This window comes from Crocodylus porosus, unplaced genomic scaffold (genome assembly GCF_001723895.1).
Source record: "Crocodylus porosus isolate Cpor-Errol unplaced genomic scaffold, CroPor_comp1, whole genome shotgun sequence".
Lineage (NCBI taxonomy): Eukaryota > Metazoa > Chordata > Crocodylia > Crocodylidae > Crocodylus > Crocodylus porosus.
The window spans coordinates 55,023,464-55,038,023 of record NW_017728931.1 but is presented as its reverse complement, the minus strand read 5'-3'; the positions used below and the strand labels follow the sequence as shown (position 1 = coordinate 55,038,023).

The following is a 14,560-nucleotide window of genomic DNA, read 5'->3' as shown; positions in this document are numbered from 1 at the left end:
AGAGAACTTTGCAAAGAGAAAAAAGTGTGATCCAAAACCTACCTGAAAAAAAGGCATGTGGATCAGAGAAAAAGAAATCCAAAACATATTTAGACTAGCTGGCTTTTCTAATCACCAACAGGTTTGGCTACTTTTACTTTACTCAAATAACACAAGAGCCTATTGCATCCAGCCAAGTGTTTTATTCTATAGATCAAGGATCAGTAACCTATGGTTGGATTTGGCCAGGCAAGCAATTTCAAAGCCTAGATATTGGCAGTATTTTGGCAGTAGGGGGAATTCTGCAGTTTGGAGAGAGCAAAGTAGCACACAACTTGATGGCAACTTGATACCAGGGAAAAGCACTGGCCCACCTTGGACCAAGCTGCACTGATTTTGGCCTGCTGCTCTGGAAAGGTTGCTGTCCCCTGCTACACAGTGTTTTTGTTTGAGGAGAAGGTTTCCTTCACTTACAGGCTAAGGCACAACACACAAAGCTATATAGTTTATATAGGCATACATAAATGTATTTCAATTAAAAATATAACACTGCTGCAAATGTTGATGTATATTTGTATAATGCTGAAATGTAATAAACAGGAAGGTTTTTTTGAGGAGGTAAGTTCCTAAGAAGAATTATAAATGAATTTAGGTCTTACAACACAGATTTTATATTGATTAAGTGAAATAGTTTAAGTTATTTAAATCCACAGGTAAAAACAAACTGGTTATAGAGTATTGACTTAGCTTCCATCATGTATATCAAACATCACAATCGGTTACGGAATTAAGTTAAACTGATATATGCCGAAATCCAGTGTCCATCTTGAGGCCAGTTGGCTCATTGGGCTAATGTGATTAAGGGAGGGTTTGGATGATAGGGTAGGATAACAGGGTTTACAGGCAAGGGCATGCAAGGCAACAGTGCAGTCAGAACTGCATCTGACTACCTTTTGTTCCCCAATTTTGATGATGAGGTAGGTCACCAGGGGGCTGTCTTCATAGAAAGGTTTAACCATTCTGCCACCATGCTTTCAAAAATGGCATAAGATAGTTGTTAGCTGGTTTATGTATGACTGGAAAAAGATGTTGCCTTTGAGCTGCCGTAAGAATTTTTATGGTGGTACAAAGCGCAAGCCAAGAGATGTCCATGCCTTTTGTTGTGAGACAAATGCCCAAATGTGAGGCCATCACAAAAGGTAGTATTAATCTGTGGTATTTTACAACAGACATTTGTTTGTTTGAAGGTAGCAGAGCGCAGGCAGCCTGGAGCTGCCCATGCTCTGCAGCCACTCTAGGCAGGCACTCCCAGGGTTTCAGGGACTAATCCCTGCAGGGAAGTTCTTGGGGAATGCAGGTTAGGACCCCTCAAACCTGGGGAGTGCCTGGCTGGGCTGCTCTATTTGCAGAGGTGCACCCAGAATTGGAGTCCCTGGGCATGCCTCTGTAAGTACGGAACCCCATTTCCATGATTGCAGAGGTGTACCTAGTAGTTCCGATTTGCGGCAGTCTTCTGCACGTGGGAAAACCTGGGAGGGGCAGAGGCCCAAACTTATGGGACAATGGGCGATGTCTTTTTTGCCCAATGAAGCAGAACAGCGGTCCAGGGACACATCCTAGCACAGCTGATCTGCTTCATTTGGCTATGTCTGCTTATAGCCTATGTCAAGAAAGGGATTTCAACTGGTTTAACTAAATCAATTTAAAAACTGGTTTCAGTTAAATCAGTGCATAAGCAAAGCCTTAGTTTGGAAATCTTCACCACTTATGAGCATGGCTTCTGCTGCCCCTTCCCCCTTGCTCCGTTCCCTTTCTCCCTACATGGAAAAACATGGAAAACCAATTGAGTCTGCAAGGTACCTATGAGGAAAACCCTTTAAATGCTGCAATTTAGAGACTGTGCTCAAAATTAACTGGAATAAAGCCTAAAGCTCATCAAACTGACTCCTGACTACAGACGCTTCCAGAACAAAAGAAATCAAATAGGAGGGATTACTAAATAAAATGTAATACCTCCCAAAAAAAGTCACCACCATAAAACTAATACAGGTACTCCTCACTTAACATCTTCCCGGTTAATGTTGTTACGTTATTACATTGCTGATCTATTAGAGAACATACTCATTCAAAGTTGCACAATGTTCAGTTATAATGTTGTTTGGCCACCATCTGCTAGTAGGCAATTATTGTGACGTAACTGGATCTGCTTAACAGTTTCGCTTAAAGTTGCATTTTTCAAAAAAATAATTATGACATTAAACGAGTAGCTGTATACAATTCAAACAATAACTTTCCTAAGTAAAAACAAACAAACACTTGAAACAGAGAACCACTGGTCTTTTGAAGGGTTTGAACTCAAATGAGATTTTCTTTTCAATAACAAACATTTACTCGAATTCAGGTTATTTGACATCTCAAAATTAAATAGTTTAAAAGACTAGGTAATGACCGCTATTTTGTTTAATTAAATATTTTAAGAGATCAAACAACAGTTCTGATTCACGACAGTGGAGTCAAGCTTATGAATTCCATTCTACTACACAGCAAAATGGAGCTATTCCTTTTTGCAATTACCAGCCAATTTATGTCTTTGGAATGCCTCTCTTTATTCAAGCCAAGATGAGTAGCCAAAAGACAAAGAAACTGGAGAATACTTCAACAACTCTTTTCTCAGCAAAGATATAATGAAATTACAGCAACATTTAGGAAGAGACAGATTTGTAAATTCTAGTTTGATTGTTTTTCAAAGGATAAGTATGATTTAATACAAATCAACACCATGTCTTGCAGTGAATGTTTAAATGTTAAATGAAAACCACCTAAAAGCAAATAAGTATAAAAATACATGTGACCAAGCTCTCAATGAAGCTTCATCAATTTCTCTCAGAAATCTTTCCAATTATGCTACTGCTACAGACTGATAAGTAGGGGGAAACAGATGTCAGAAGCTAAGATTAACAGGTTATTATTACAGCTGAAATGGATTTGTGATGAATCTGTGTTTGAAAGTATGTATGCACCCCTCCAGGACAGATTACCTTGAGTGCAGGCAGGCTGAAGCCATCTGTGAGGTTGTGTGCCTCCTCTTCAGACACCTGCTCTTCACTCAGTCCAAGACCCAGCTCTTTAAAAGGAACTACACAGATGTAGTTGGTCACATTGTCAGTCTCTGAGTTTAGAGGGTAGGTTTAGTCAGAGTTAAGGCCATTAACAAAGAAATCTTTGTATTAAATGGGAGAAAACACAAAGTAGAGTAGCTTACCATTAATACAGGCTTTTGTTTATGGTAATCATTTGAGAATATGTGCAGTCCCAATTTAAATTAAAGTGAGTGTAGCAAAAATCATACTTGAAAAATGGGTTTTAATGCCCTATACTGAGAACACTACAAGCTACAAACTGCAATGCAATAACAAAAAAGAAATTAATAAAATAAGTTAATAAAAAAATCCCTGAATCCCTGAATTAAGTGAGGAAACTGCTGCTGAATCTTTAAATAGTTAATTCAGAATAAACTACCATGACAGACAGAAAAGAAAAAAAAAGAAAAATTTAATTCAGCGATGGTCTAAAACAGAGCAATGTTGTCAGGGAGAAGACAACATTTTGGTTAACGCAAGTTGCAGTTTGTGCATATTGCAGGGTAAATTTGAATAACCAGGGTAAGTAGATTCCCTATTATGTATGCACGCATGTGTTTGTAGGATTAAACAATATTAAATTCCACACTTGCTGGTTTTGAAGGTTCTTTAATATTTCTTAACATGCATAACAGAAAATCTCTAATCCTCAAAATCAAACTTTCAAAACTTGAACAACATCATATGTAGTAAGATTTCATGTTAATTAAAATTTGTTGTAATGAATTGTGTGCAAGTAATGTACTAAAATACTAACTACCTTGAGACTTATCACTGTAGCACCTATGATATACTTTCAAACTTTTCATCAAAATAAATGAACAAAACACATTTTGTGAAGGAGTATCTTTACTTCATGCTGTTCATTTACACAATAATTTAGAAGTGTTCTCCTAATTAGCTTATTTTCCTAGTTACCTATATTTTTGGGAACTGATATTGAAAATGCTTGAGCATATTTTTAAACTTCAGCCAGATGAGCAGTGCCAGTGTAAAAGCTGCATGAATGGGACTACTCGCAAGAAAAAAAGTGCATAGCAAAATGTTTTGCTAGCTGAGGCCTTAAGGAGTAACCCAAAACTCACTGAAATCAATGGAAATCTTTCTATTGACTTCACTGAGCTTCAGAATTAGGTCTACTGTAAATTTCTCCAACCAAACTTCAACTCTTTAGGTGACCTGTTTGAAAAGCAATTACTCAATTTTCATCTCATAGACAAAGACACTTAATTTAATGTGAATATACAGAAGATTTTTAAAGTAACAAATTAGAGTGTTAGAGAACACAATGAAACCTTTGGTAGGGTCAACTATATTGTAATCTGGAGTAAATAACTTTTTTCATATACCAATTACTTCATTAACATATGACATTTAGAAACAGGTAGAAAACTGGCTTAAGCTTTGCTAGAATATAAACAGATAAACAATGACACAAGCAAGGTAATATTAATGTAACACTTCAGATCTAAACTCTTCCATATCATAACTCCAACATGGAAACAGCCTTCTGTTGTGCTACATGCTGCAAACTTCAATACTATCAAAACAACACATAGATGTTAGAGTAGTACATCAGAGCAAAGGAATATTATTTTGGTTGACACTAGAGAATCTTATTTTTAAGTAAATTTAGCACTTATTGCTGAGGCTAAAGTATTTTTAGAGATGGAATAAACACCCTATCCACATAACATTTGTATATAAATTTGTACAGAAATATGGGAAACTTGACTGTGTTCAAATTCCATTCTACACAAAGCCTAGCTCGATGCTGTCCTTGTCATCACAGCATCTGAGCGTCTTCCAGTAGTGTTTTAAGGCTATATCTACATAGCACAATGCAGTGCTCTATTGAGATGCCCAAGTTAGCTCTGGACAAGCTAGTCCAGGTACCAGAAGCAGTATAGGTGTTAGCACAGCACTTCCACCTAGACGGGTGATACTGAGAAGCAGAGTATGTTAGCTTAGGACAAGAATCACGCTAATGCAGCAATATAACTTCTCATACACACACTAGAACTAGCTGGGGTTTCTCAGTGGACATACCCTAAACAACAAGGCAACGTATGTCACACATGGTTCTCTTTCATCCTTTGCCAAGGGAAAGAAGCACACGGGCAGCATAATCCTATTACGGCACAGTTTTGCTTTGAGCGTGTGTCTGTCTTTCAAATACCCATGCTGCTATGCACTTGTTTTAGAGGTGGTGAGATCTGCAACAGCTTTAAGTTCACATGAGAGTTTACTCCATTGTCTGAGACCAGCCTCCAAGAAAATTCAGACTCTGTATAAATGAGACTTATAGACCAGGGAGTCAAACTTTCAGTCTGCAGGCTGGATCTGGCCTGCAGAGCTGTCATGCAGTCTGTGGGGCTCGTACAAGGGCTGGGCAGGGCAGGTGAGGGTGGGTCCCACTACCAAAATTTGGGGCACAGTGATGTGTGTTGGTGGTGGAGGGTGAAGAATAGCTGTAATAACCCCTCCTGTCGCTACATACAAATCCAGCCTGGGGGGGAGGAGTGGTAGACAACGATGCCTAACTAGAAGTGTCAACTACTGTTTATACCACAGAGGATTTTTTAAATGCTTTGATGATAGGATCAAAGACCTTAACTCAATATTTATGAAAAGACCTTAACTCAATATTTATGAAAATGCAAAAACAGGGGACACAGACCATTAAAGAAAAAACAAAACAATTGGGGGGAGAGGTATAGTATCGCTGGCAGCACCTAAAGGAGCTCTACAACAAGAAGTGAGTGTGGGAAGGGGGCGACGTAGGGCACTGGTGGGGGGCAGCTGGAGGAGTGAGGGAGGGATGATGAGTGCCAGCCGCCACCCCTCCTCCTGAGCCCCAAACATGCGCACCCAGTAGGAGGGTGCAAACGGTGCTTTCCACTGCGGGGGGACATTATAAGGGTGGGTTTGCCTTGAGTGCACTGGGGAGTAGGGTCACAGACCTTGTGACACCTCTGAATGAAGGTGGGGGTGGGGGATGACACATGGGGACTGTGTTAAGGTGAATCCGGGACAAATGGTGTCCCAGAGTCATTTGGCCCAAGACCAGGACTTGATGTTTAGATTTGGGACTGTCCCACCCAATTAGAGACAGGTGGTCACCCTACTACAGAGGATGAAGGAGAGGTGACATCTTACGATATTTCTGAGCAGGCAAGCAACAGCTATCTGGATAATTGGAGTTCCCTAATGGCTGATGGCTCTGTGCCCAGGTATACTGCCTTTCTATAATCCAGATGAAAGGTGATGGAATCATGTTTAACTGGGGCCCAGGTTATAAACTGACAGAGATATTGGCTATAGTCCTAGCCAATTTGACATAACAGAAAAAGTGTTACTCATGCTAAGCAAGAACTTTATCAGGAATCCAGAAGCACCCCTAACTGACAGAATGAACCAACTTCCTGGGTTTGTACCTTCTTTTGAAAAAAAAAAAAAAAGTGATGTCACAGCTGAGATTATCCAGGAATTATGCAAGAGGCAAGGATTACTTTGGGTGATATCTGTTATTGGATAACAGTCATCAGGTACTTTTGGTAGTAGGTTTGGGGCTGCTGCATGGTAGTCAGCCCAATAAAACTGATCACCCAAAGAAAGCTATGCTTCTCGTTAAAAAAAAAAGAAGACATTTTGGCTGCAAACTCTTCAAAATGATTTCTTCCATCCACTAGCATTAACTTCTACCTTGCTTGCATTCATCTTCAACCAGCTATCTTCTTCATTCATGAGATCTTATCAAAAAGCTTGGGCAGTCTTGCTGGTAGAGGTATGGTTGTACATGCTTAAGGAGGTCTAAAAGCTGGCTGTCATCAACTAAAATCTTTTTCTTCTTCTCACCATCTACCCAAACCCAGAAAAAAATGCATATTTTGGTTTATGTATACTTCAGATAACTGCCATTACCAAGAGCTGTAGCCACTTTAGGTGCATTCTAGCTGTTGGTTTTTTCCCCCCCTCGCACTCTCCTTTCAACACATCACCAGTTTCACATTTCCTTGCCTTCCTTTTCCAGTACCTCAGTTCCTTCTAACACAGTTCCAAGGCCTCCTGTATTAGTTTGGTGCTATCAAATCAGTACCAAAGCACAGATTCTACTTTATCGTGTACTGGTGATTTGCACAGGACAGTGATTTGCATTTTTCCTATAGAATAATAAAAACATTTGCTCTCTATTCAATTACATTTTGTCTAGTTAATCCCATATCAGCTTTTATAATGTTATAGTTTACTACATAAACTGAAACTAGACAAAGAAAGCCAAGGATCAATTAATCATATAGTGCAAAGATTGAGAAGTACATGGAAAGATATTATCTCTTGTAAGCAGACAGGTATCATGTCTCATATTTGTAGTTTGGTGATGATTACATATGCCTTTCTGTTGTTTTAAATTAATAAGCACAATTTACTTTTTTGAGGTATATTTATTTAACATGTTTCTTGTCTTTAACAGCTGTATCAGCTATATTACAATCACTCATGCAGCAATATATCTACGAGAAAGAAAACTGATCTGGTAAGAATGGCATTTCCTTATTGATTGTGCATGCTCATGTTTTCAAGTGCGAGAACACAGGTAAGGAGTTTGAACAGTGACCGCCATAATTTTATGCATATTTACCAACAACTAAGAATTGACAAAAAGATATGTGATGCATATTGCAGTGTATTGCCACATTATGGAGATTACCAGCTTCAGAATTTTTTTTTCTCCCTTTTCCATTTATTAGAATTTTACTGGGAAAAATGGTAATGCAAATAATAGGAATCTACACCACTCCTATTAACCAGCTCCATTTCACATTTTGTGATAACTAAAAATATTGTATTTGTTGTATCCCCAATGTCTGCCGCTCTGAAGACTCACACAGAAGTTATATTTGTCGCACAATCGGCCCCTTGAAAACGCTCTTCAGCTGTCCCCTTACAGAAGAATACAGCTGAAGAGCACTTCAAAAGGGCCCAATCCTGCATGTAATTAGGATTCAGATGAAGGCACTCCAAAGTGAATGCCTTCATTAACTTGTTTCCATGTGTGCTGGGAGCAGGGTAGGTTGACACAGGTTGGCCCTGCTCCCAGTGCTGTCTTTGGAATACAAGGGGGGAAAAGGAGTGGAGGGAGATCAAACTGAGGTTTTTTTAGCAGGTGCCGGAGGGTGGAGCAGGTGAATTGGAGCCTCCCCGAGGTGGCAGACTTGCAGCCACTCAAAATTGCAGCTGGATCCCCCAACCCCCAGGAACCAACAGTGAACTTCAGTTGTGTCTGAAGGATTACTGTAATTCATGCTGTTTCCTGAAAAGCACCATGAGTTACAGTGAGGAGCTACACTTCTGTCTGTGTCCTGTGTTTCAATATTTTGAGAGTTTTAAAGCAGAGGGCTTGAACTTCATCAGTCTTTAATGAATGCTTGCTTTTTCCTGAAAATGCTGTGTATATTCCATGTGCCACATTTCTCTGCTTAACTCATGCTTTCCAATCATTTCGTTTTTGTGGTAGGTATCCAGTACTGCCAACTCACACAATATTTGGTGTTTTTCTTAAAGCCTCAGTTGATGGAATTAAGAGATCACATTAAGAGAATCTCAATTTCCATTAAAAATTCTGTTTCTAGCCTTTGTGGTTGTGGAGAAATGTCTGAAAAACCATTAACAAGTATAAACTAAAGGCCAGAAACCAAAAGACAAATAAAAGGTGCCAAAAGGCTCCATATATCTATTATTCACTTTTCAGTATCTCTGATTTTACACTTGATTTTACTTCTGATTTTTGTACACTTAAGGTATTTAAGTCACAAAATAGGCATTTTGTCAAAACACTTAATAGAGATCATCCACACCTACAGCAACCTCTGCCAGGCAGAACTCTGAAACATTTTTAAAGTATTAAGGGAAAAAAGCCCCTTAATTCAAACCATGTTTCTTCAATTTCTATTTTGATTAAGATTTGTGAACTCTATGCTTCCTTTCCCTAGTTCACACACGGCTCATTAGAGGCACTGATCTCTTGCCCAGCTGGCTAAACTATTTTCCGGGAGAGTAAATTACAGGCTCCACCCTTTCACTCTCATATTTTCCACCTGTTTAATTTTCATGGGATTGAAAAAATCTTCTCCACAAAAGTTTTGCCACTTTAGCAAAAAAGCAATGCCTTCAATGATGTCTTAGTGGCCCAGCAGAAACTAGTACTGAGTGTGCAACCTCCAAACAGATGGCAACACTCCTCTTAAAATTTTCCAATAACCTAAGCTGGCAAAAGCCTAATTACAGCTTTTTAGACCTCCCAGCATCAGTGCAAAGCAAAGGCCTCTAATGAAACTATTCATAAGTGTTGCAATTGGTTACTGACTCATGTAAACTAGCAGGTGCTAGTAGGATCAGATGTTTTAAAATTAACCTAATAGGATAGAGCACATGGATTAACATGTTTATCCTCTCCTAAGATGGAAAAAAATAGGCCACGGTCCTTTGAGATCAGATGCCTGACAGTCTAGATAAGTTCTTTCTTATTTTTCTCTGCAACAAAAAAGTCTTCCAACAGCATAAGCACTTTGTGAAGCAGTTTTAACAATATATTTCATTTTCAGTTCATCTGCAGTTCTACATCCTCCACTGGTCCAATACATTCAGCCTAGGAGCAAGTATGAATTTCAAAATCATGTTACTGAAAATATGGCAAGTTTCAAGCATTTGTAACACTAGGGCTGTACACAGGCTTGCCTACTAGTTCTAGATTTTTTTAAATACCAAAACTTTAAATTAAAAAAAACTAACTAAAGAGGTTGGAATCTCTGCTAGGACAAATCATTTTCAAATGATGTTTCCAATACCAGTAAGTTACTGGCAGCCAATATCAATTTGACTATACAGCTGTTATTGCCAATTTTAAAATATCAATAATGAAGCACTGTAAAAGGAAGTATGAAAGCTATGAGGCTTAAGTATAAACTTAACAGTTGAAAATCAGAAATACTGTAACTAGAACTCTGTAGAGCAGTGGTTCCCAACCCTTTTATACTGTGGACTGGCAAATGATTTAATTTAAATATGTAAATTACATTTAAATATGTAAATTTCATTTTTACATGGGGGGTTTCCAAAGGTTGGATCAGGTTGAAGCACTGCAACCATGGGCACCAGGGGGACCCTGAAGGGGAGGTTGCACAGGTGGTGCCACAGGGGACCCAGATGGGGCTGCCTGGGAAGAAGGGACTCTGCTGACTTTCCTAGCAGCAAGCAGCAGAGCTGCTTGCCCGTCCTCTGCCCCAGGCATTTCCCTGCCTGCATCTCCCACTCCCAGTCGTAGGTGGGGCTGGGTGGTCCTGCCATGTGTGGGCCCGGTACCTGCTGCACAGGCAGTGCCTTGCTAGATGTGTCCATGGTGGCAGGAGCAGGACAGGACACACAGAGCCAGCTGCCTCCCTCCCACGGCCGACCTGCCAGCCAGCTTTAACCCTGCATATGACTGTTGGTGGCAGAAGCTACGACCCAGCAGCCAACCTGTCGGGGCCTGACACTGAGCCATGGCTTGGTGGTTGGGAACCTCTGCTCAAGGTATTCCACTTTAAAAAGGGCGATACAACTTCCAGGTGGTTGCAGCCCATGGGGCCACATACCCCATGGCCTGCAGGCTCCTGGGGGCTGTATGCTACTTGGGCTGTACACTGCAGGGGTCCCCCTGGCTCTTCTCCCCCTGGCTGTGTGCAGAGCACAGACCTTTCCTTCCCCTGCCCACCCCTGTGCTGCCTTACCCCCAGGAATGGGGCAGGAAGCAGAAATAGGAAAATGGGGGAGCCCAGCGCCTCCAGCCACCATAGCAGCCAGAACAATGGAGGGGAGTGATGGCTAAATAGGAGCCTGCGGACTGCATATTAACCCCTTGAGGACTGCATGCAGTCTGTGGGCGGCCAGTTGGACAGCTCTGCTTTAACATATCAACACAAAAAGATGGAAGTAATTCTTGAAACAGCCATGAAGGAATCCAAAAATGTTATAGCTACCACATCAACTTCAGGGAGATTCAGCTTCAGGGAAATCTATAATCACACTCTCCTAATTAACATAAATGTTTCTCTTCAGTACATGCTGCCAGAAAGTACATTGCTCTGAGACAAACACTCAAACACAGATGTGTGTGGGAGCAACCAAAGCATGCCAAGGAAGTTTCATTTAAACAATGCTAAACCTTCACTTCCCTGCCCATTTTCTAAGAAGATGTGAGAATTTTAATAAAAATTGCTAAATATTACCTTTTATATAACCTAGAAAAGCAGAGCTGATTACTCTAAACATAATCAATTGGCATGACTAAATATGGTCCTTGAATACATTTTTAAAACATACACGTTTATATTCATTAATCGTTTGTTGTTAATCTAAGAGCCAAAGAAAATACAGTAGCTACATTAGATAGTCCCTCATTTTCAGTTTTCTATGCATCTGTACATTTTCATTTCATTATGCCGTTCCTTGTACTTACCAACTTCCTGAACAATTTTGAAGTAAGAGAAAGCAAATTTTCTTTTAAAGCAAAACACAAACTCAGTAAAAAATCTCTAAGCAATTCTCTTGATAGGAACCCTGACCTTATTTGCTCATAGAGTACAGACAACAGAGTGTCATGTCTACCTAGTAAATAACCATTTTTTTTTTGCTCTTCAAACAAATTTCCATCAAAGGATCTTCACAAATGTTAATAGCAAAAGCCTCTCAATATCCCTACAACAGTACCACACATCTCATTTGAGGCGGTCCTGGTTGTCCTATGTTTTGCCTGGATCAAAACAGTAGTTGCACAGCCATTTACAAGAGATATTGCTGCTTCTTAGCTAGTAGATGGCCAGTGAAAACACAGCCTGACAGGCCTGTTGTTGGAATGGCTTGCAGTTAGCTAGAATGAGCTGCACTTAACTTACACACAGCAGCAGTGTCCCAAGGAGAAAGTGTTAGCATATTTTATCTTGCATACTACATAGGTAATTAAAGCAGGACAACAGACTTGTCCATCTGTAGGATACCAAGACTACAGAATTTCTCCTAGGAACCTGTGGACTTAATCGGTATATTTTCTACCCTCATTTATAGCTACAATTTGGCTACATAATGGATCACCTTGACACACTCATTTAAATTGCCTGTGGAGGTGGTAGGAGGGGGAAAGAGGGATACAAATAAACAGCAATTATATTGAATAATGCTCTTTTAGCCCTATGGGGATAGGGTTGGGAGCCACTCCCTGCGGCCTTTGACAAGGTGGCAGCAAGCCCTGCCAGACAACACAGCCCAAGCGAAGCTGTTGGTGGCAGCAGCAGGTGGGGGATTTTCCCAGCCTACTGCAGCTGCCAGTGTACTTGTAGAGAGGGAGTAGACTAGCTATGAGTACTAGTTACCTCTCGTCCTTCCCCTTCCCCTCACCCTGACTCCTCCTCCCTCCTGCATGCCCTGCCACCTTGTGCCTGAGGCACCATGCTACTTCCCTTCCCTGCCAGACTGTGCCCTGCGCTAAATGTTAACCAGGATAAATATACTTGTTTAAACATTTAACCTTGCACATCCCTAAATCTGACCTCCACCTTAACACAGACCAACAAATTTCACCTATCCAGTCTTGATTTAGTGCATGACTGCTACAGTGAAATCAGTGAAAAAACTCCAACTTATTCCAATTGTGCAGGATCCAGTTCTTCAAGACTGAGTGATGGAAAACTCATATACCTTGGCAAACTGTTATAGTACATGCTTAGTTACCCAAATTCTTTTGAAAAACCTCTGCCAAAAACATGTTAGGATAGCTGAATTAATTCAGATAAGAGAAACCACAGCATATTCCTTGCGAGAAATTATGCATGCTAACACATGATGAATAATGCAAAACAATACTAAACTTAACAGTAAAATTAATACACAAAAGCTAAAAAGAGAACAGTTTGTTAAACAAATCTAATAGTTATAAGTTGTTGTATCAAACTGAAGAGTAGAGATGCAGTACTGTATTATATAAAGCTTAAAAGAGAACAGTAAGAGCAGAGATACAGCACTATGTTAAATAAACCTAGAAAGAGAACAATTTGTTATACGACAGGGACAGCTAATAGTGGTGTTGGGAGAATCAATAACCAAGGATACACTGTATTAACCCCACTGTCAAGAAACTGCACCTCACTTCTAGCCTATATTTATCTAGCCTCAACTTCAAACACTGCATCCTGTTGTGCCTTCACTTGCCACATTAAAAAGAAATCCTCCCATCCTCTTTCTTTTATAACTTCTAGAACATTAATGGACCCTCAGTGTTAGCAACAAAAAAGAAGAATGTCATAACAGGATACAGCAATATTTTTATCCTATAATTGAAGGCTGACATTTAATATAACAAATGTAAGATAAGGTTTTTCATCTTGTTAAAGGTTACTGGTCCTTCGAGTCTGAGATCAAAGCTTCCTGGAAGTTAAAAATATAATGAAATGTTTAACTGAACTTCAACAATACACATTTATATTTTATACTAAAACAAATGTTAATTACCTCAATATTTATTTATTTACATTAGTAACTGCAGTATAATGGAAGCGAGTTGCCTAGCTACAAAGGTGACATGCTAGCCTTAGGCATATGGGTAAATCTTCAGTCTCATTGAAATGAATTATGATACAATATCAGGTTTGTGTAATCCATGTTGCTATGAGCAAAGTGGTGTATTAAAATGTTTAACTCTCTGTAGGTATGGGTGGATGTTGTAGGGATTTCCACAGAAAAAAGAAGTCACATACAATAAAAATTAGGAAAAAGTCAGACAGTGTCTGCAACATGTGGTTTAACCTGAGTCAGGCAGATCTGTCTGTGACCCAGGAGGCTTTTCTTTTCTTCAAAGAGCCTAAGTTGTTAACTCATTTTGATAGAGGAAAATATTTTGAATTAGAAAACAAGCATTTAACAATATAAAACAGAAAGCTATGAAAAAGTAAAAATCCTGACAAATATATCCCATGCCTGTATGATTTACATAATCATTCACTATTAGCAAACTCACTATTCTCTAATCTATCTCCACATGGTTGATAATAGCATTTAAAAAACACTGACAGTTTTTAAACGTAAGTCTGTCAAAATATAAGCTAAATGTGATCCAATCTTACCCTGCTTGAAGAGAACAGATCCACTTTTTCCTCACTGTTCTTTGGGACTTAGGTTTAAGGCTAAGATGACAGTGTGTTAGGGATTCAGCAAGGGAGAACAGAATCTCACTTACGCATCAAATAACTGGAGTAGGATCCGACCCAAGTGTCTAATGTTTAAAGCAGTTATGTTACATATATTGAAGGACCCAAATTTGTCTATCAAAATAGCCATTCTTATTGAACTGAATTTCAGACAAGCATATCTCTGCATCACAGAAATAAACCTAATATCAGTGCCATAACTTG

General features: G+C 39.5%; 1 protein-coding gene across 2 annotated transcripts in view; it reads right to left on the bottom strand.

Moving 5' to 3' along the window:
• The window catches only part of VEZT (vezatin, adherens junctions transmembrane protein), a 98,392-nt gene that overhangs the window by 28,709 nt on the left and 55,123 nt on the right, over nt 1-14,560 (bottom strand). For both annotated transcript variants that reach the window (XM_019545061.1, XM_019545063.1), the window contains exon 7: nt 3,018-3,165. In XM_019545061.1, the coding sequence (XP_019400606.1) occupies nt 3,018-3,165 (148 nt within the window). The remainder of the gene's footprint in view (nt 1-3,017; nt 3,166-14,560) is intronic.